This window comes from Oncorhynchus kisutch, linkage group LG18 (genome assembly GCF_002021735.2).
Source record: "Oncorhynchus kisutch isolate 150728-3 linkage group LG18, Okis_V2, whole genome shotgun sequence".
Lineage (NCBI taxonomy): Eukaryota > Metazoa > Chordata > Actinopteri > Salmoniformes > Salmonidae > Oncorhynchus > Oncorhynchus kisutch.
The window spans coordinates 70499712-70522562 of NC_034191.2; the positions used below are offsets into that span (position 1 = coordinate 70499712).

The 22851-nt window shown below is 43.5% G+C and overlaps 2 protein-coding genes across 5 annotated transcripts in view; both read right to left on the bottom strand.

The window, feature by feature from the left end:
* Positions 1-18063, bottom strand: part of LOC109909644 (brefeldin A-inhibited guanine nucleotide-exchange protein 1) — a 97885-nt gene extending 79822 nt beyond the window's left edge. For 3 of the 4 annotated variants that reach the window (XM_031796679.1, XM_031796678.1, XM_031796677.1), the window contains exon 1: positions 17719-18063. In XM_031796679.1, the coding sequence (XP_031652539.1) occupies positions 17719-17842 (124 nt within the window). In that variant the 5' untranslated portion in view covers positions 17843-18063. The remainder of the gene's footprint in view (positions 1-17718) is intronic. The other variant, XM_031796680.1, reaches the window with a different exon arrangement.
* Positions 18064-21088: 3025 nt separating this feature from the next.
* The window catches only part of LOC109909643 (carboxypeptidase A6-like), a 45878-nt gene continuing 44115 nt past the window's right edge, over positions 21089-22851 (bottom strand). Inside the window, exon 11 of the mRNA XM_031796944.1 lies at positions 21089-22630. Within this exon, the coding sequence (XP_031652804.1) occupies positions 22401-22630 (230 nt within the window). The 3' untranslated portion in view covers positions 21089-22400. The remainder of the gene's footprint in view (positions 22631-22851) is intronic.

Sequence of the window (22851 nt, forward strand, 5' to 3'; positions counted from 1 at the left end):
CAGGACACAGCAGACTGTTTTCTCATGCTCTACGAGTGACACACATGCACACACATCAGGGGGTCACAGGTCAATCTCATTCTCAGGTTCAGTCACCTGAGCTGTGTGTGTGGGTGTGAGAGCATCCATCTCATGCAGTGGCATTTCCATATCAAAGGCATTCCACCCATCTGAATCTGTCATGAATCCAATGCAGATTGAAACACCCAAGACACGGCGGCGGCACCTCTCTCTCTCTCTGTGTGTGTATATAAACACAGCATTCATTCATCTCTGCCTCACTTGCCTCACTAATCCAGTGATTCTTCCCTCCCCCCAAGGCTAAAAAGATCAATACACAGCATATTGGACAGAATAGTGTTGCTATAGAGGCTGACTGGTAGGGAAGGAGATATATAAAACGTAAAGCCAATGAAATGTAGACACACTAATAACACTGAGTGCCATAAGAACAGTTTATCTGGGCATTGAGCCCTAAAAACACAAGAAAGAGGCTTGACAGATAGAAACAGATAAGATTAGCATTCCTGAAACATTGTTTTGTTTCAAATATAATTTGATCTCTGAGAAATTAAGCTAATCGATTGCACCCAAAATGGCCATGTTAATCTATAGGATTTATATACTATTCAATAAATATACTACCTACAGTAACATCCGATTTGGACCAAATGTTTTTTTGAACCAGGAGTTGAACATGAGGAATCCAAAGAAATGTTCAAAAGCCCCCCACGGATCCCCCCACACCCCACACCAATCCCACCCAAACAGCCAGTATAGAGTATCAGTTCTCTGACAAGTAGTATGGAGCTGTTCCTTAGTTGGTAAACAACATCTCATTCTCAACCACACACCAGCACAACAACCTGCTGAGCTACTGTCAGCGAAGTGCTTTGTTATCAGGAGAAGATTTTGCATTTCAAAAGCCACTGCCTTCAAAGACGAGTCTGGTCAGTGATATTGGACTGCCTGTGTACATCACTTCCTATGTGGCCTTCTTTCTGAAGAAAACCTGAACGTCAGTGATGAGGTTTTCAAGTGGGACTGAACACACACTGGAGCCTCCCGAGTGGCGCAGCGGTCTAAGGCACTGCATATCAGTGCTAGAGGCGTCACTACAGACCCTGGTTCGCTCCCGGGCTGTATCACAACCGGTCGTGATCGGGAAACTGGGGAAAATGCAGAGTGGAATGTTTACCATTTCTACGCCGGTGGCTGGACGGCGTTTGCGCATGTTGGATGCATCTCTGTCTTGTCATTTGTTGTTATCAGACTGGTCGCTGTTGCCCAGAGTTTGTTCGCCAGGGGAGCCATCTCCTGTCTCTCCTCCCCCATTTGATAGCGGAGTCTAAGGAGCACAGCAAGAGGAGCATGGCAATCAACGATGGTGGCATGTCACGAGCCATGGAAGACGACGATAGCGGCCTCCCGCAAAGCAGTCTACAATGTCAACGAGAGGGCCGGAGCGAATACAAACAACGAATAGTTTCGCCACGAATAGTTTGATCAACCTGCACCGTCGTCGCTGGGCGTACCTGTGTCTGCGGCCGCTGTGCCTACTTCTACTCCTTCCCCTATGATTTCGAGGTTGACGTCAGAAACCTTCCGTCCCTGCTCTGGACCAAGCAGGGCTTCTCCATCTCTCGGAGGCCTGCACCATCCTGTGAAGCATGGGAGTGGGTGGATTTCCTCGTCCTTCTCGCCAGCTGTGATTTTGGGCAGCGCCATGGTAAGAAATGTGACTGTTCCTGCTGCAAAAACAATGTCCTATCCCAGGAGCTTAAGTAAATTACATTACTAAGCTGCTCCCGAATGTCCTACGCCAGGACATGGACATTGATTCTATCGTAGTCCATGTGGGTTTTAATGACATTATGAAGGGCAGCTCTGAACAGTTGAATCTGGATTTTAAAGAGCTGACTGACTCTCTGCTAGACACTAATAAAAGACCCACCATATCGTGGCTCTGTGCCCTCTCTGAATCGTGGCATTGAACACTTTAGCAGGATTCTTTCTCTTCAAAACTGGCTACGTGATTATAGTAGCTTAATGGGTGTAACTTTTGTTGACAATTTCTATACCTTTTGGAAACAAAACAAGCTTTATAAGGAGGATGGGATCCACCCAAATCATTTGGGTTCCAGGATCCTTTCACAGCATTATAAGGCTGCGTTGAGACAATAACTTATCAATGACTCAAGCCCAGCTCAGTTAATCCCTACCATGGTGTCGATGAGTAATCATAATGCTTTAGCAAATGTACATTACACCAGGGGCATTGGTAGACACAATGTACGTAACCTAATGTATGTCCCTTTAACTGGCCTGAATGCCTCTGCTGATCCTAAAACTTTAGTATGCAGCAATCATGTGCCTATGAACCAGATTTATGCAGGTTAGCACTGAGGCGGTGTGCCCTAGTAGGACGTCCACCGTGTGCAGCTCACCCTGCACTAACATATATAACATGAGAATATCTACTGCTGCTAAGCTTCCCAGTAAAGCAATGAAAACAAGTAAACATACCAGAAAAGTGCTCAAAATAGCCCACAAAATAACTTGCTAGTAACAGATGACATTCTTATTCTGACCATCTCTGAAACTCATTTCGATAATACCTTTGATGATAGTGGTAGTAACAAGGTTATAACATTTACAGAAAATACAGAAATGCCAGTGGTGGAGGTGTTGCTGTTTATATTCTGAACCAGATGTCTGTAAAGATTAGAGAGGATCTCATTCTAAATACTGTTGAAGTAATATGGCTACAGGTTCATCTGCCTCACCTAAAGCCCATTCTGGTGGGAAGCTGCTTTAAACCACCAAGTTCTAACAGTCAGTATCTGGATAACGTGTGAAATGCTTGATAATGTATGTGATATCAACAGAGGTATATTTTCTGGGGGATTTAAATATTGTTGCCAACTCAAGAAAAAGCTTCAAACTGTAACCAGTGCCTGCAACCTGATTCAGGTTATCAGTTATCCTACCGGGGTAGTTACAAACAGCACAGGAATGAAATAATCAACATCTATTGATTACATCTTTACTAATGCTGTAGAAATGTTCTTGAAAGCAGTATCCAGATCCATCGCATGTAGTGATCACAATATAGAAGCCATATCTAGGAAAACCAAAGTTCCAAAGGCTGGGCCTAATATAGTGTATAAGAGCTCATACAATAAGGTTTGTAGTGATTCCTATGTTGTTGATGTAAAGAATATTTGTTGGTCCGTGAGGTGTAATGAGGAGCAAACAGACGTTGCACTTGACACACTTATGAAATTGCTTATCCCAGTTACTAATAAGCACCCATTTAGGGTCAAGTAAAGCTAGTGTCTCTATGAGTAAAGCCAGTGTGTCTATGTATGCGGATGACTCAACACTATCCACGTTAGCTACTACAGCGACTGGAATGACCGCAACACTTAAAGAGCTGCAGTTAGTTTCAGAGTGGGTGGCAAGGAATACGTTAGCCCTAAATATGTAAAACACTAAAAGCATTGCTGGCTCAAAGTGGAGGAGAGATTGACTTCATCACTACTTGTATTTGTGAGAGGTATTGACATGTTGAAAGCACAGAGCTGTCAGTTTAAATGACTAGCACACAGCTCAGACAGACATGCATACCCCACAAGACATGCTACCAGAGGTCTCTTCACAGTCCCCAAGTCCAAAGCAGACTATGGGTGGCGCACAGAACTACATAGATCCATGACTACATGGTAACTGATGCAAGCAGTAGAATCAGATTTTTTTTTAACTGATAAAAATACACCTTATGGAACAGCGGGGACTGTGAAACAACACCAAAATAGGCAGAGACACATGAATATACACACGTACACATGGATTTTGTGTTGTAGATATGTGGTAGTGGAGTAGGGGCCTGAGGGCACACACTTAGTGTGTTGTGAAATCTGTTATGAATGTATTGTAATGTTTTTAAAATTGTGTAACTGCAGCAGCTAATGGGGTTCCATAATAAATACAAATAGGAACACTGACTGCGAGCCAGGCCTAATCGCCCAACATCAGTGCCCGACCTCACTAATGCTCTTGTGGCTGAATGGAAGCAAGTCCCCGCAGCAATGTTCCAACGTCTAGTGGAAAGCCTTCCCAGAAGAGTGGAGGCTGTTATAGCAGCAAAGAAAGGAGACCAACTCCATATTAATGCCCATGATTTTGGAATGAGATGTTCGATGAGCAGGTGTCCACATACTTTTGGCTGTGTATTATCTCACACAATGAAGCTTAACATTAGCACCAGGGTTGAGTAATCCGATCCTAAATCTGTTTGTAGGTGGCAACCTCCAACTCAATCTCTCCCCTGAGCATCGGTAAACAGAGGGCAGCTGCAGCTGTCATGGCGAACCAGGGGAAAGTCAGCCCCCTGACATTTCCATTGTGTTGGGTCAAAGGAAAGATCGCACTGCGGTAATTAAATTTGGGAGAGGAGAAGAGTGGAGAGGCAGGAAACCCTGGCTACCAGAGGTTGTCTGGACTACCTAATGTGTGTTGTGGGCCTGGAGCCCCATGGACTCCTGGGCCTCCAGCCTACTCACGCAGGCCTGCTAAAGCCCCTGTCTAATCATGCTGGGAATCACTACACTGACTGACTGCCATAGTGGAGAGATGGGAGACGGTTTTCTGCTGCACCAGGCCTTGATTATTACACAGTTATTGAGGTCTTTGTTTTTGATCAGGAATCCAAAAGGGCCAACTCTCATCAACCACCTACTCCTTCAAACCTGTTCAGTATGGGGCCCAGGCTGGCATCTCTCTCTGTTTATCTCAATTACACTTTCTCTCTCTCCCTTCCTCACTTGCTCTCTATATGTCAGTACCCTCCTTTCTTCTCTCCCTTCCTCACTTGCTCTCTATATGTCAGTACCCTCCTTTCTCTCTCTCCCTTCCTCACTTGCTCTCTATATGTCAGTACCCTCCTTTCTTCTCTCCCTTCCTCACATGCTCTCTATATGTCAGTACCCTCCTTTCTCTCTCTCCCTTCCTCTCTATATGTCAGTACCCTCCTTTCTTCTCTCCCTTCCTCACTTGCTCTCTATATGTCAGTACCCTCCTTTCTCTCTCTCCCTTCCTCACTTGCTCTCTATATGTCAGTACCCTCCTTTCTCTCTCTCCCTTCCTCACTTGCTCTCTATATGTCAGTACCCTCCTTTCTCTCTCTCCCTTCCTCACTTGCTCTCTATATGTCAGTACCCTCCTTTCTCTCTCTCCCTTCCTCACTTGCTCTCTATATGTCAGTACCCTCCTTTCTCTCTCTCCCTTCCTCACTTGCTCTCTATATGTCAGTACCCTCCTTTCTCTCTCTCCCTTCCTCACTTGCTCTCTAAATGTCAGTACCCTCCTTTCTCTCTCTCCCTTCCTCTTTCTTCACCATTCAGTCCCTCCCTCCCTTCCTGATCCTCCTCTCTCACCATCTCCTTTAGTTAGGGTGATGTATGGTAACTCGCTAGCTTTGTATCAGCCCACCTCAGATGCACACAGATGGCAGGATCTGCATAAATATCAGCATCTTAACTCTTCCAACACCACCAAATGACAAGAGAAAGAGGAGGAGAATATTCCCTCCGTTCATCTCTTTGTTGGCTGCTGAAACATCATTATAACATCACCTCTCCTTATATTGAATGAGGCATTTGCACGGATCATTCATGTATTATGGATGTTTGGGGTATCAGTGTAACAAAATATTTTGACAGGTGCGATACAGAAAAACCCAACATAGAGGAACTGTAGAGTATTAGCTCATTTTCCTCCCAACTTGGTTCTTTCTAGAGAAAAGAGTTGGTTCATTTCATTATCAGGTCTAGTTTGGGCTATAAGAGAGTGACTTTCTCCCTGCTAATGATGTGAGTAGTAGTGAACCTGCTGGCTTACATCTGAGCTAAGCTGCCTGTCTGCACACAGCCTGGTGGGGCAGAGACAGGAGTGCACCATGGGGTGTCTACTGGGTCTACAATTAAACTACTAAGCTGTCTGTCTGTGGCACGATTATCTGGCTATATGAGCAGTTAAAGGGATAATCCACATCCAGAAATAAAAATCAGGAAACTCCTGTCAATTTGGAGAAAGACTATGTTCTGTTAATGGGTAAAATAAACGATTCCATGATTTAACTTCTGAGTGGTCCGTCTGTGAAAATCAGGAAATCGTCTAGGAACGCGTCATAGCTACATAATTATCATCACTGGAGATAGGAGATAACACATTATCACATTTTATAACGCTTTTAAAACAATTACCAGCACCCCAGATCAGCCAATAGATGGTATGTATGGGTGTGTCTAGAACACATCCATCTGTTTATATCATCATGACAAAGTCAATATTTTGCTTAATGTGCTCAATCTAAACAGTGTACCAAATTATTCAATTCAGTTTCTACTTCAAGTACCATGTCGCAATGGGCCCTGTGTGTCTGTGGGAAACAGAGATGATACAGAAAGGAGGAGATAGGAATCCCATTGGGTAATGAATGGAGAAACGCCCCACCCAACTGACTGTCGACCCATCGCATTCACATTGTCACGCTGCATCATGCAGTTGCTAAGCTAATCATCATGCAATCCCTTCTGAAAGTCAGGGTATGAGTAGAGAAACCTGCCTATTTTCCTCAAAAGTACGTAATCTCACAATTCCAAAGAGAAATGATATTACAGAGAACAAGTTCATTATCTCACATCTTGGAAAATATTTGCAGTGTTGTACTTCTTGTTCACAAAATCTATGCTAAAGTTCATTTTTTGAGTTAGTGCTTTTTTGACTACCATTCACTTCTTGAAGGAGAGCTTGTCCTTGTCCCAGAATCACCCAGAATGCACCGCACAATCCATTGACGACTTATGTGCAAAGTACACAAGGTGCGTTAATATGATTGTAACAGAGTTTCCCCATCACCTCAAAAGTATCTGTGGGAAAGTAAGGTCACGTTGCTCTCGCTCTGGGCAGAGACGCCGTTTATAGCTCAGTGGCAGAGACCAACTGCAAGTTGAACTCAGTGAGATACTGCAGTTTGTTTAGGCGGTTTTAAGCTAACTAGCTACTTCACATGCTGATATTGACTTTAGTATTATTGTGTGCTGGCTGGCTAGCTACCTAGCTAGCTAGCCAGCAAGCCCAGAGAGAAAGAGCATTTAATTGAGGGTTTGTAGTAGACTTGAGCTGCAACAGATTTCTAAAAATTATTTTTACGTTTCTACCAACCTTGTTATAACAACAAAAATGAAATATGTGTTCACAAAAAATATTGTTTTCACATATTAGTGTTATTTAACACTGGTAATCATAGGAATCAGTGGTTTAGGGTGATTGTCCCTTTAACTAAGGCCATAAGGCTAGAAAAAGAGGTCTCTTCTCCTCGGTATCCTCTCCCTTTCTCTCCACTCCCCTCCTCCTCCTCTCCTCTCCTCCCCCCCTTCTCTCCTCTCCCCCTTCTCTCCTCTCCCCCTCCTCCTCTTCCTCTCCCCCTCCTCCTCTTCCTCTCCCCCTCCTCCTCCTCCTCTCCCCCTTCTCTCCTCTCTCCCCCTCCTCCTCCTCCCCCCCTTCTCTCCTCCCCCCTTCTCTCCTCCCCCATTCTCTCCTCTCCCCCTCCTCTCCTCTCCCCCTCCTCTCCCCCTCCTCCTGCTCTCCTCCTCCTCTCCCCCTCCTCCTCCTCTCCCCCTCCTTCTCCTCTCCCCCTCCTTCTCCTCTCCCCCTTCTCTCCTCTCCCCCTTCTCTCCTCTCCCCCTTCTCTCCTCTCCCCTTCTTTCCTCTCCCCCCTCTATTTTTTTCTCCCCTTCCATCCCATCCACTCACTCCTCTTCACTCCTCTTCTCTTCTCTCGCTCTAGACAGCCCAGAGCCCAACATATGCTCCTCACTGAGGGAGAACCAGCCTGCAAACCAAATTAAACTCACCACATTCACACTAAACAACAATACCCTGTGGTAGGCCAGGCTTGGCCAGACTCCATTCCCAAACACACACACACGCACATACACACTTGCCTGCACTTCAGTCCGTGTGCTCCAAGTTTTGGACAATTTACTCACTCCATATTTTAAGTTGCAACCAAAAATTACAGAACGCACACACACTGATCTGTCTCCATTTACGCGAGAAACAGAGCAGCAGTGAATATTTTCAGAAGTCTGAAAGTAAAAATAACACTAAATTACTCTCTCATCCATAGTCATGCTCTGGTAGCACTGGCACCCTGGCGTCTCAACATCACACAGCTAGGTATTCCATATGTTTGGCTAGGCCTCCCCTTGGTTATTGAATTCATTTTCCTAATGTTTTCCTAATGTTAGGTGATGAAAAGTTGTCTACTTTATACAGTGGCAAGATAAAGTATGTGAACCTTTTGGAAAAACCTGGATTTCTGCATAAATTGGTCATAAAATTTGATCTGAACTTCATCTAGGTCAATACAATAGACAAACACAGTCTGCTTAAACTAATAACACAAAAACAATTATACGTTTGTATAATTATACTGCATGTCTTTATTGAACACACCGTGTAAACATTCACAGTGCAGGGTGTGAAAATTATGTGATTTAATAACTGGTTGAGCCTCCTTTGGCAGCAATAACCTCAACCAAATATTTTCTGTAGTTGTGGATCAGATCTGCACAATCAATGGTCAGGAGGAATTTTGGACCATTCCTCTTTACAAAACCGTTTCAGTTTAGCAATACTCTTGGGATGTCTGGTGTGAACTGCTCTCTTGAGGTCATGCCACAGCACATCAATCGGGTTGAGGTCAGGACTAGGACTGGGCCTCTCCAGAAGGTGTATTTTCTTCTGTTGAAGCCATTCTGTTGTTGATTTACTTCTGTGTTTTGGGTCATTATCCTGTTGCATCACCCAACTTCTGTTGGGCTTCAATTGGGGGACAGATAGCCTAACATTCTCCTGCAAAATGTCTTGATAAACTTGGGAATTCATTTTTACGTCAATGATAGCAAGCTATCCAGGTCCTGAGGCAGCTCCAAACCATGATGCTCCCTCCACCATACTTTACAGTTGGGATGAGGTTTTGATGTTGGTGTGCTGTGCCTTTTTTTCTCCACACATAGTGTTGTGTGTTCTTTCCAAACAACACAACTGTAGTTTCATCTGTCCACAGAATATTTTGCCAGTAGCGCTGTGGAACATCCAGGTGCTCTTTTGTGAACAGACGTGCAGCAGTGGGTTTTTCGGACAGCAGTGGCTTCTTCCGTGGTGTCCTATGAACACCATTCTTGTTTAGTGTTCTACGGATCGTAGACTCATCAACAGAGATGTTAGCATGTTCCAGAGATTTCTGTTAGTCTTTAGCTGACACTCTAGGATTCTTCTTAACCTCATTGAGCATTCTGCACTGTGCTCTTGCAGTCATCTTTGCAGGATGACCACTCCTAGGGAGAGTAGCAACAGTGCTGAACTTTCTCCATTTATAGACAATTTGTCTTACCGTGGACTGATGAACATCAAGGCTTTTAGAGATACTTTTGTAACTCAACAATTCTCAGCTTTAGGAGAAGTCATTAGCCTAGGGGTTCACATACTTTTTCCAACGTACACTTTAAATTATGTATTCAATATAGACAAGAGAAATAAAATAATTTGTGTGCTATTAGTTTAAGCACACTGTGTTTGTCTATTGTTGTGACTTAGATGAAGATCAGATCAAATTTGTTGACCAATTTATGCAGAAATCCAGGTAATTCCAAAGGGTTCACATACTTTTTCTTGCCACTGTAATTAAATACGCCTTAGCCTATGCACCATTTGATGGTGCTAAATAAGTAGCAATCACAATAATACATAGCTGAGAGCTAATAGGAATCATTTGATCACTTGGGCTAAATGCTAGTTACTCTAAACTCTTATATATTTGATCTTAAAACCGTTTTGGATTTATAAGCACTTAGTACTTACAAATCCAAAACGAAACCAACAGCAAGTATCCCAATGAGGTTTTCTTACAGTCCGTATAACCAGTTGCACGTATATTTTGTGAAAAACTATGGGGCAAACTCTCCACCCCGTTGTTTTGTGTGCAAGATAATCACTGTAGCGCATGCTGGTCCTTTGGGAGTCGCAATGAAAAAGCTGCAATAAGAATTTGGATCCCTTATTGGGATTATCATGTTCAGTGGGCCTAATGAGGGCATATGTTCAGTGGGCCTAATGAGGGCATATGTTCAGTGGGCCTAATGAGGGCATATGTTCAGTGGGCCTAATGAGGGCATATGTTCAGTGGGCCTAATGAGGGCATATGTTCAGTGGGCCTAAAGAGGGCATATGTTCAGTGGGCCTAAAGAGGGCATATGTTCAGTGGGCCTAAAGAGGGCATATGTTCAGTGGGCCTAAAGAGGGCATATGTTCAGTGGGCCTAATGAGGGCATATGTTCAGTGGGCCTAATGAGGGCATATGTTCAGTGGGCCTAATGAGGGCATATGTTCAGTGGGCCTAAAGAGGGCATATGTTCAGTGGGCCTAATGAGGGCATATGTTCAGTGGGCCTAATGAGGGCATATGTTCAGTGGGCCTAATGAGGGCATATGTTCAGTGGGCCTAAAGAGGGCATATGTTCAGTGGGCCTAATGAGGGCATATGTTCAGTGGGCCTAATGAGGGCATATGTTCAGTGGGCCTAAAGAGGGCATATGTTCAGTGGGCCTAATGACCAGAAGTGGACTGTTCCCAGTGGAAGATGCCCCTAATGACCACGTGGCCAGCGCAATGCCCACATTTATGTGAACACTGAACTATTTCTATAGTTTGCAGTATGTTTACACATAGGCCTATAGACCTCTACTTCCTGTCAATGTACAATAGGTAAGATGTCTTTTCAGCGCTTGTTTTTGCTATCTAACACTTGTGGGCTTGGTACAGTGCCTTCAATAAATAACTTGAAATGACGTGTTATTACAGAATGCAACCAGAGACAACCAGCACAGTTTACCTTTGGTTTGAACTTAGATTTTACAGACCGGCAAAAATATTCATCACCATGTTGGCAGATGGTGATGTTAAAACTGCTCTGTCCTGGAAGCCTGCGTCACCACATTGGATACACACAGATCATTGCTCTTAGGCATGAATTATACATCTCAATACTCCACAATTGTTCAGAACAAACTTTGAGTGAAATAAATGGAAACGGGCTCCCGAGAGGTGCAGCGGTCTAAGGCACTGCATCGCTGTGCTAGAGGCATCACTACAAATCCCGGTAAGATCCCGGGCTGTGTCACAGCCGGCCACGACCGGGAGACCCATGAGGCGGCACACAATTGGCCCAGATTTGTCCTGGTTAGGGGAGTTGCTCTAGCAACTCATTGTGGTGGCCGGGCACCTGCACGCTGACTTTGGTCGTCATCTGTACGGTGTTTCCTTCGACACATTGGTGCAACTGGCTTCCGAGTTAAGCTGGCTTCCGGGTTAAGCTGGCTTCCGGGTTAAGCTGGCTTCCGGGTTAAGCGAGCAGTGTGTCAAGAAGCAGTGAGGCTTGGCGAGGTCGTGATTTGGAGGACGCACGGCTCCCGACCTTCGCCTCTCCCAAGTCCGTATGGGAGTTGCAGCGATGGGACAAGACTAACTACTAACTGGGGAGAAAAAGGGGTAAAGAAATCAAATCAATAAATATATGGAAACACATGGTTAATACCAAGTATTCAGATATTGTCCATGAAATTCCTTTGACTGATTGAGGGCCACATAAAATGTACCCACCGTGTGTGGTTGGGTGTGGCAAAACAAATGACAAAAGTACATATGTGACAAAAATAGGCCATAACAGGCTGTAGATAGCTGTTAAAAGTTTTCGGAGAGAAAAACATTCCCGAAAGGCCTTTTAAGGAATTGTATTCTGCTATCAGCGCACACATTCTTCCTGAATAGTACATCATATATTCTGTTCATACTTATATATAGCTTCATCTTCATTACCATCCACACTCAGAAGGAAAACAGTTTGCCATAGTAGTTGTTCCATAACTTTGTTCATGTCAACATTACTTTTGGGAAGGTTCCTAAGCAGCATATTAGAAATGTGTTGCACGCCTCTTTTCCGCAACATATGAATGAAATGAGATCTACTATGGGTCAGCTCACATTGCTTATGTCACGTTGTTCGTAATAATGGTGATCGGACCAAGGCGCAGCCTTACACAGAGTTCCACATGTTTAATAAAGAAACTCACCAAAACAATAACGAAACGTGAAGTCAAATGCAGCGCACGCTGGCAACTACACACAAACACTATCCCATAACCCACAGGTGGAACAAATACGACTTAAGTATGATCCCCAATTAGAGACAATGATACCAGCTGCCTCTAATTGGGAATCATACACAAACCCCAACATAGAAAATAAACCAAGAACCCCACATAGAAATAATAAACTAGACTAAAATCACTAGTCACGCCCTGACCTACTCTACCATAGAAAATATAGTCTTTCTATGGTCAGGACGTGACAGCTTCATTTAAAAGGATTCGTAGTTACTGCTATAGTTATAATAGATACAGTCTGGATTCAGTAACATTAAAGCTACAATATCTAACTTTTTGGGCGACCTGACCAAATTCATATAGAAATGTGAGTTATAGATCTGTCATTCTCATTGACAGCAAGTCTAAGAAGCGGTATATCTGTTCTATGTGTCCTATTTCTATGCTTCCCGTTCTTATGTTTTGTTTTTGCGTATTTTACTTTGGGTTTTGTACACCAGCTTCAAACAGCTGAAAATACTATATTTTGGGTTATTGAAAACATATTTCACAGCGGTTTGGATGGTACAATGATTCTCTACATTGGTTGTTTTGTCATATAAACTGACAAAAGACAGTACTGTTTCCAGAGGACTGCCAGTAACGTATCCTAGATATGACCAAGTTCATAAAACCACGGCTATACACTGTATATAAGCCAGATTAAGACTGCATAAGACTGCACTGATACTGTACAGTGTAGGCATATACTGTGGACAGACTGCTATATCCCCGCAGCAGGCCGGTGTGTGTGTGTGTGTGTGTGTGTTTTGACTGAATGTATTCACAGGCTGCAGTGAGCTGGGAAAGCGGAGGACTGTGTAATGAGAGAAATGTGCAGCGGCCCTACTGAACTCTGGAAGAGCCCTGACCTCTGGAAGAGCCCTGACCTCGCTGCGACTGGCAGCTCCTTCCCTCCCCGTGACTCAACGTCTGGGTTTAAAGTTGATCCAACAACTTGGTCTGAAAACAACACAGTAGCCCCTCCCCTTCCCCCTTAACTGTTTGGAGAGTGTCAGGTAGGTGTTTACAAGCATTATGGTATCTCTACCTCACCTTCCAATGGACTGACAGAGAGCATCTGTTATATTTTTTTTGCCCATTTAGTCCATACTGCAAGCACCAAAATACTTGGGGTTGTTTTCTGGAGTATGTAAATATGCTGATTTATCTCACTGCAGAAAAATCACATATTGGTTACGGACTTGGAAGTCAGCCCGGCGTTGGCAAACAATTTATTCATCATGAATCAAATGGACCATAAACCGCATTCTCAGAATAGGAGGACAGCGCCAGCTACTGCACCTAGGCATCTTTGATGTCTCCAGAGTCTCTCTTCCATCCATCGACCTTTCTCCCTCCCTCTCTCTCCCTATCTCTCTCATCAGACCTACTCTGATCTTAGGATGAATGTACTCCTGCTTCCGTCACTGTTTTGCCTCTGTGACAATGTGAGAACCTTTCACTATGCAAGCTGACGCAGGATGGATCCCTAAACAACAGCAAAGGTCAAGTTCACAGTGAAAATGAGAACAAACTAAATCTGAGGCTGACAACTTACGTTTTTCATCAAAACAAAACAAATGCTTGGATAGTGTTACAATGAAGATCACAAAGCTACAAGAAGAGTTAAAATAGGGCTGTAACATGCAATGCCTTTGAACAACACTGCCTATTCAGTATCAGCATAAGGCTAGTAGGTAGGGTACTAGGGCTAGTGGGTACGGGACTAGGGCTAGTGAGTAGGGGACTAGGGCTAGTGGGTAGGGGACTAGGGCTAGTGGGTAGGGGACTAGGGCTAGGGGACTAGGGAAAGTGGGTAGGGGACTAGGTGTAGTGGGTAGGGAACTAGGGCTAGTGGGTAAGGGACTAGGGTAGTGGGTAGGGGACTAGGGCTAGTGGGTAGGGGACTAGGGCTAGTGGGTAGGGGACTAGGGCTAGTGGGTAGGGGACTAGGGCTAGTGGGTAGGGGACTAGGGCTAGTGGGTAGGGGACTAGGGCTAGTGGGTAGGGGACTAGGGGTAGTGGGTAGAGGACTAGGGGTAGTGGATAGGGGACTAGGGCTAGTGGGTAGGGTAATAGGGCTAGTGGGTAGGGGACTAGGGCTAGGGGACAATGGGTAGTGGGTAGGGAACTAGGGGTAGTAGGTAGGGAACTAGGGGTAATAGGTAGGGGACTAGAGGTAGCGTGTAGGGGACTAGGGGTAGTAGGTAGGGATTGGGATTGTCTTGGAAGTGTGTACAACGTGTCTCAATGAGGGGGACAGTGAGGACTGAATGTATCATGATCAGAGGGACTGTCATTGAGAGGTCAGTAGACTGGAAGTAATGGCATTCTCTCCGAGATGTCTCTGTGCCTCAAGGCAAGAGGAGAGATTATGTAAGTCACTGGTAATGGGTCACCCAGTTGTTTAGACAGGAAGTGGTTACTTCAGACTCAAAAGTTTCTCATTGTCTTAGGATGAGCAGCCTTCAAAATGTCCATCCATGCCTCCAATACGCTGTTAAATAGAATCACAGCTGGTTATCATTAAAAAAAAAAAAACGAATTCAGGCACACCTTTAGAATGTGTAATATTTATAGGCCACGACACAGGCCTCCAGCATAATAAAGCAGTGATAAACTCACGGCTCTTAAAACACCCACACACTGTGGTGCTCTGACTAATCTGGGCTATTCACTTTATGAATGCAGGGGGAGCGTTGTTCCCACTATGAACTCTCCTCCTACTTAAGATAACCTCACACAACTCCAGGAAGTACATAGGCTACTGGGTTTATATGAGGATTAGGCTATGTAAGACAATAGGGAAAGAATACAAAGATGTCCGATAAACTATTTGTATGATCATAGTTCAGATCATTTACATTAAAAGAGCAAGTTTTAGTAAACATGCTAACATGTAGTGAATACTCAATGGTGTTACTAACAGTGTAATAACATTATAATATCATTGCATATTGGCTAATACCAATATAGTCTAGTATTGTGCATTCCCTATCCCCCAAAACCGTTGAGACAGGTACAGTAAGACAAAGACAGGCTCGACTCACTGGCTGCTCAACAACAAAGGTGGGCCAATTTGTTTCACCAGCAGTGTCAGATTACTGGTACAGCAGAAGAGAGCCTAACTTGATCCAAAAAGGCCTAGCACACATCCTGGTGTTGAGACACGGACCAGAAACTATCAGGACAAAACCTGTTCTGAGTTGCATGACAGATGAAAATGATTCACGTAAAGTGTAGTTGAGCCTTCCTCTTTCTATGTCCAACATAAAGCAACCCGGCATATGACCAATGGAGATAAGGCTATAGTGTAAAGACGAGCCTCTGCTTAATGCACCTGCTGCGAGTGTGAATGATGCCATGCTGATAATGTAACATGATACACTATATAGACAGAAGTATGTGGACACCCCTTCAAATGAGTGGATTTGGCTTTTTCAGCTACACCTGTTGCTGACAGGTGTATAAAAATCGAGCACACCGCCATGCAATCTCCATAGACAAGCATTGTCAGTATAATGGCCTTACTGAAGAGCTCGGTGACTTTCAATGTGGCACCGTCATAGAATGCCACCTTTCCAACAAGTCAGTTCATCACATTTCTTTCCAACTAGAGCTGCCCTGGTGAACTGTAAGTGCTGTTATTGTGAAGTGGAAATGTCTAGGAGCAACAACGGCTCAGCCACGAAGTGGTAGGCCGCCACACAAGCTCACAGAACGGGACCGCAGAGTAGTGAAGCACGTAACGCGTAAAACTTCGGTTGCAACAGTCACTACCGAGTTGTAAACTGCCTCTGGAAGCAACGTGAGCACAATAACTGTTCGTCGGGAGCTTCATGAAATAGATTTCAATGGCCAAGCAGCCGCACACAAGCCTAAGATCACCATGCGCAATGCCAAGCGTCGGCTGGAGTGGTATAAAGCTTGCGCTATTGGACTCTGGAGCAGTGGAAACACGTTCTCTGGAGTCATGAATCACGCTTCAGCATCTGGCAGTCAGACAGACAAATCTGGGTTTGGTGGATGCCAGGAGAACGCTTCCTGCCCGAATACATAGTGCCAACTGTAAAGTTTGGTGGTGAAGGGATAATGGTCTGAGGCTGTTTTTCATGGTTCAGGCTAGGCCCCTTACTTCCAGTGAAGGGAAACCTTAACACTACAGCATACAATGACATTCTAGACAATTCTGTGTTTCCAACTTTTTGGCAACAGTTTGGGGAAGGCCCTTTCCTGTTTCAGCATGACAATGCCCCTGTGCACAAAGCGAGATCCATACAGAAATGGTTTGTTGAAATCGGTGTGGAAGAACTTGACTGGCCTGCACAGAGTCCAGACCTCAACCCCATTGAACACCGCTGGGATGAATTGGAATGCCGACTGCGAGCCAGGCCCAATATCAGTGGCTGACCTCACTAATATTCTTGTGGCTGAATGGAAGCAAGTCCCCGCAGCAATGTTCCAACATCTAGTGGAAAGCCTTCCCAGAAGAGTGGAGGCTGTTATAGCAGCAAGGGGGGACCAACTCCATATTAATGCCCATGATTTTGGAATAAGATGTTCGACGAGCAGGTGTCAACATACACTACATGGCCAAAAGTATCTGCCAGTTGCCCGCCGTGGTGCAGGTGTTTTTGGGGACAACCCAGACCTGGACATAAACGCAGATCCAGTCTCCAAAGATACCACAGTCGCCAACATTCACTGCCAGGCGATAGGCCACATTCTTTCAACACCACTCCCTCTCCAGCCACGCAGGGCAGTCTGGATATACAGAGCAGAGCAGACAGACACTGCTTCGTATGACACACAAGATCCCACCAGAAAAAGTACAAGTGTTGAGGCTAAATTATTTTCACATATCGTCCTAACAATTTAATGAAATATGATTCATTTGAAATTAACATTGTCGGTAGCTTCTTCTTCTTGGAGGAAGAATTGTAGCTATAGAGGCTACGAGTGGCCGTAGCCTACAGCCTATAACTTGCAGACAAATGCAGTTCCATTAGGTTGGATCATTGGTAATAATAACAGTGCCAGTTTGCTTTCAGGTAATAGCTGTCTATTTATTTCAAAAGGGCTGAATTATCAGTTACATGCGTAATAAACTAGTGTAGCAGCTTGCAAATGTCAAAGGAGGCACCCACCCCTGTCACTTGCACCATTTCCGTATTCACATAGTAACTAAACAATGATTATCTCCGATCCTATAATGCAACCTCGATAGTTGTATATTCAACACTTATATCCCATCCTTCACCAGAATAACTCCTAAATTATCGGGCGAAAAGCCATATAACCCGTTTAGCTCTACAATGTTGCCAACAGATTCTATGAAGATTTTTGCGACATTGTAGCAGCCGAAAACCTATCAAGCAGGATAAGCAGAGATGTATGACGTGTGCAAATCAATGACAACCTCAGATTGTGATAATGTCAGAACTTACCAAGTGCCACCTCGCAGGCTTTGCGCAATTGTGAATGATGAGACTTTTTAACCTCCTTGTCGGCCAGGATCTTCTCCAAAGCTCTTGTTAAAAACATGTTTTTCGTCTTTTTGCCCTCATACATGACGCACCGGAATTAGGGCGAGGAGCCTGTCCAAAGGGCAGCAGCCGTTTCAGACCGATGTATTCTGTTCGAGATGACAGCGGCAGTTGCTCTAACATACAGACATAAATAAAGACAGAAGGTGGGGTAAATCCCTCAGATTTCCATTAGCAACCTGCCTAGCTGCGCCATGTTGAAAGGAAGCGACGTCACGCACTTTAAAACTGGCCGCAGTGAGGCAGCAGGATGATCCAGGCAGCGGTTCAAGGAGCGGAAATACAGAGAGAGAGCGAGGGGCTGTGTGTGTGTTTGTCCGTGTGCGTGTGTGAATGGTATATGAATAGTATACGCAACTTCTGTGAGCGCACGATGGTCTCCTTTTGAATAAATATAGTATACCTAACCATGATATTACGTTCATACTTGAGAAAAAGTAAAGACACCTTCATAGAAAATGACTCAAGTAAAAGTGAAAGTCACCCAGTAAAATACTTCTTGAGTAAAAGTCTAAAAGTATTTGGTTTTAAATATACTTAAGTATCAAAAGTTATGCCATGATATTTAGATAGTCTTTTTTTAAACTATTGATTAGTTAAGTATTGGGATTATTTCTGGTAATATTTCATGTAAATAATAAGGGGCTATCAAACATAAAATCAACAGCAGAGCTTGACAAGAACTTGTGAGTCTCCATTCTGTAACATTGAACTGTAAGGCCATTTTTCACATTATAAGGTCATACACATCTAGGCAATGGTCATGTGTTGTGACACCTTTACTAAGGCATGCTGGGTTAAAGACAACCTCCTACTGGGGAACCTAAAGGGCACTCTGTAGAACCCTGGGTCCTCTCAACCAGAGGTGACACTTACCTGGACAGACCACTCAGAGAGGGGATCTATCTGACATCACAGTGGGGGCCATCCCGAAGAAAAACACCTGCACAATGAGGCACACATGAGACTTCCTGCATAAGGCCCTAAATGATCAAACAAAACAAAAAATGAAAACAAAATCTATTTTTTTATGTTTAATCTAACAAACACTCATTAAACTAAGCACAACTAACGTAATAGTTAGTTGTGCTTGATTACCAACAATGACGAGACAGCCTGCAGGGAGGAGGTGTGGGCTCTGGGAGTGTGCTGCCAGGAAAATAACCTCTCACTCAATGTCAACACAACAAAGGAGATGATCGTGGACTTTAGGAAACAGCAGAGGGAGCACCCTCCATCCACATAGATGGGACCGCAGTGGAGAAGGTGGAAAGCTTGAAGTTCCTCGGCATGCACGTCACTGACAAACTGAAATGGTCCACTCACGCAGACAGTGTGGTGAAGTGTGGTGTGGCGCAACAACGCCTATTCAACCTAAAGAGGCTGAAGAAATGTTGATTGTCACCTAAAACCCTCACAAACTTTTACAGATGCACAATCGAGATCATCCTGTCAGGCTGTATCACCGCTTGGTACAGCAACTGCACCGCCCGCAACAGCAGGGCTCTCCAGAGGATGGTGCGGTCTGCCCAATGCATCACCGGGGGAAAACTACCTGCCCTCCAGGATATCTACAGCACCCAATTTCACAGGAAGGCCAAAAGATCATCAAGGACAACAACCACCTGAGCCCCTGCCTGTTCACCCCCACTATCATCCAGAAGGCGAGATCAGTACAGGTGCATCAAAACTGGGACCGAGAGACTGAAAAACAGCTTCTATCTCAAGGCCATCAGACTGCTAAACAGCCATCACTAGCATATAGAGGCTGCTGCCTAGATACATAGACTTGAAATCACTGTCCAGTTGTATAAATGGAACACTAGTCACTTTAATAATGTCTACATATCTTGTGTTACCCATCTCATATGTATATACTGTATCCTATGCTATTCTACTGTATCTTATTCATTGCTCAACCATATATTTTTATATTCTTAATTCCATTGCTAGATTTGTGTGTATTGGGTATATGTTGTGTGATTGTTAGATATTACTGCACTATCGGAGCTAGAAGTACAAGCATTTCGCTACAATAACATCTGCTAAACACATGTATGTGACCAATCAAATTTGATGTGATTTTTGATTTGATGTGATTTGAACCAAATACTACTCCAGCTTTTTCCTTTGTTTGGTACCTGCAGTCAAGTCGTTTCACCAAAGGGACAGTGATGCTGCACTCTTGAAAGTGAGCCATGATGTTGTTTACTTGTTGAAAAGTGAAAGGCAACCAAAACTGCAGTGTCAGCTAAGGGAGGCACTATGGAAGAGAGTACCTGATCACAATTGAAGCTAAAAGCTGTGATTTGCTCACTGGCACACAAAGTGCTGCTATTGAAATTGGCACTCTTACCTTACCATTTTGCGTCAGTTAAAAACTATATGATAGAGAAATAATATCGTGGTAGCAAAGCATTTAGTCTTTTATTTAAACCTGGAATGGAAAAACCCTGACACCTCTAAATCTGTCAATACTGGAACATCACCTGACAATTTTGAAGATGAACTTCTGTGTCTCGGTTGCTTTTCCAGAGTAACTACTAGCACTTTACACCCAGGTGGGAGGCAAGAGGGACAATCTCACTACATTCTTACTAGTCTCACACATGCAGTCTCTCACACACAAACAGGATGTCTAGCAAAGAGACAGACAAAACATTCAGTACAAGGATCTTTCTTCATTAATGATTTAGTGTTGTGACCAAGAGTGTTTTGGGGTGGCGGGGTGAGGGAGGGAGAACAACAACTTTAGAAGTAGAAAGAAACCTAACTCTGATCTCTCTGGTGCCAAGTCATCATTGTCATCCACATCAAATTGGAATAATAATTGCTCCAAATTCATCTTTGTCAATTGTGAGAGTGGGCAGCAACTGTTTGCACAAATACACAATGATTGGATTAAACAGGGTGGTATATGAGTGTGTAGTTGCAGGGCCCCAGAAACACGGCATGCTGGGTCTTGTTAGAATGAATTAATAACAAGCTAGACTTACAGGGAAAAACAGACACTTGCTCATTACTATGGAAATAACAAAAGCAGACAGTTCTCAACAAAAAAAACTGCAAGAGACAAGATTGGGAGGAGGTTGAGCCAATATGTTTTTTTGACCTTGTGATCTTGCTTCATTGCTTCCCTTGAAAACATTTGTTGCTGCATCCCTGTTACACTACCACACATGATATTACACTCCTGTTACGTCAAACTATGTTATTGAAATATGTATAATGTTAGTAATGACAACGAAAGTATCCACATGTGACAACATCATAAAAAAAGAAATAGCGTTTATTACAATTCAGTAAATGTCCTGGGCACTTTCTATCAAAAGTAAACATTTCCTCTTTAAAAAATGATAGAAATGTGTCCTTTACCACTGACTATATAAGTCAGCAACTGAAAAGCATAAAGAGATGTAAAGTCCATTTGAAGGCAGTTTGTTAAAGGAAAAGTTCCTTCAAATGACACATTTGCTCACCAGTTAAGCAGTCTATGGACAAGGTATGACAGCAACCCATGCTTGGGTTTTCTATAACTGGCCACTGTTTCAAATGCTAACTTTTTTTTGCATTAGTGGAAAAATCTACTGGTAGCTATATTAGCATTTTCACGCTTCATGTCCAAATGATCTGTTAGTAAGTTAATTGAGTTACACAATAAATGTTTTGATACTTTAGGATGACTTGGACATGAAGCGTGAAAAGGTTCATATATGTACCAAGGTATTTCAAAACACTGGCCAGCTAAACAAAACTAAAACTTCGAGTGCTGTCATACCTTGTCCATAGACTGCTAACAGGGTAAGGAAACCAATATGTCATTTTGTCATTTGGGTGAACAATCCACTTTAATGATACTATAGGCATTCTTGTTGTTTGTACCATAGAAACAACATTTGCTTTGCTAAATAAGCTGATGTTCTACCACAATTAATGCAAAATACATTTGGAAGACATCTAGAGCAGTTAGCTGATGGTGATCCAGATAGTGAAGTTTTGAAGGGTGAAAACAGTAAGTTCAAGGGAAAGTCTTGGTTTTAAAAAAGTGCTGTGAAATGCAATATCAGTCTCTTGAAAATGGCATTCAAGTGCTTATGTCCACTGTACACTTTGTAAATAGTCAAGTTATTATAGTTCAAGGTGAAGTTATGTCATCTGACCTCTAAATAATTGTTTGAGGTCATTTTCAAGTACCACTATTATAGCCTCTAACATACAGACATAAAAGGGAGTGTGACCACTCTTGGGTAAACATTAAAGGGATAGCTCGGGATTTGTATGCATCTGCATCCAATATGAAGGACGTTAGAGATCATTTAAAGAGCCAATGCTAATTAGCATTAGCGCAATGACTGGAAGTCTAACAGCTAACTGCTCTGTTCCCATAGACTTAGTCATTGCCCTAACACTAGTTAGCAACTTCTTTCAAACTGCATGCAGATACATAAACATTTTAATCTCACTCTAGGTAAGTAGATCAAATCCCAAACTATCCCTTTAAGGCTTGCATAATCCTTTTTGACACAATAACCAGCCGCCCGTAGATATTTGCTAGCAGATGCAGAGATAATTGTCTGTATATCTCAAAGATATGGATATCTCTCCCTGTCCAGCTCATGCATCCCTATCTCACACTTCTTCAGTAGGCCTGATGAGATGGTCTTCACTGCTCTCATGGTCTCAGTGCAGGTGGGGTTGATCAGGGCTTCAGGTAACAGGAAGCCAAAGTAGCCTGTGTCCCGCAGTTCAAAGGCAAAGGCATAAGGGATCCCGTTCCTATAGGCCCAGTCCATGGAGCTGCCTGAGCTGACATCTGTTGGAGTCAGATCAAATAAAACAGTTTGGATTCAAGTAGGGGATTTTACCACAGGTAAACATGTGTCCAATCAAATCAAATCAAATTGTATTTGTCACATACACATGGTTAGCAGATGTTAGCAGATGTTAATGCGAGTGTAGCGAAATGCTTGTGTATGGGAGGAATTCTAATATTTGATCTTAATATTATGCGATCAAAGTTTTCGGAGTGTTTTC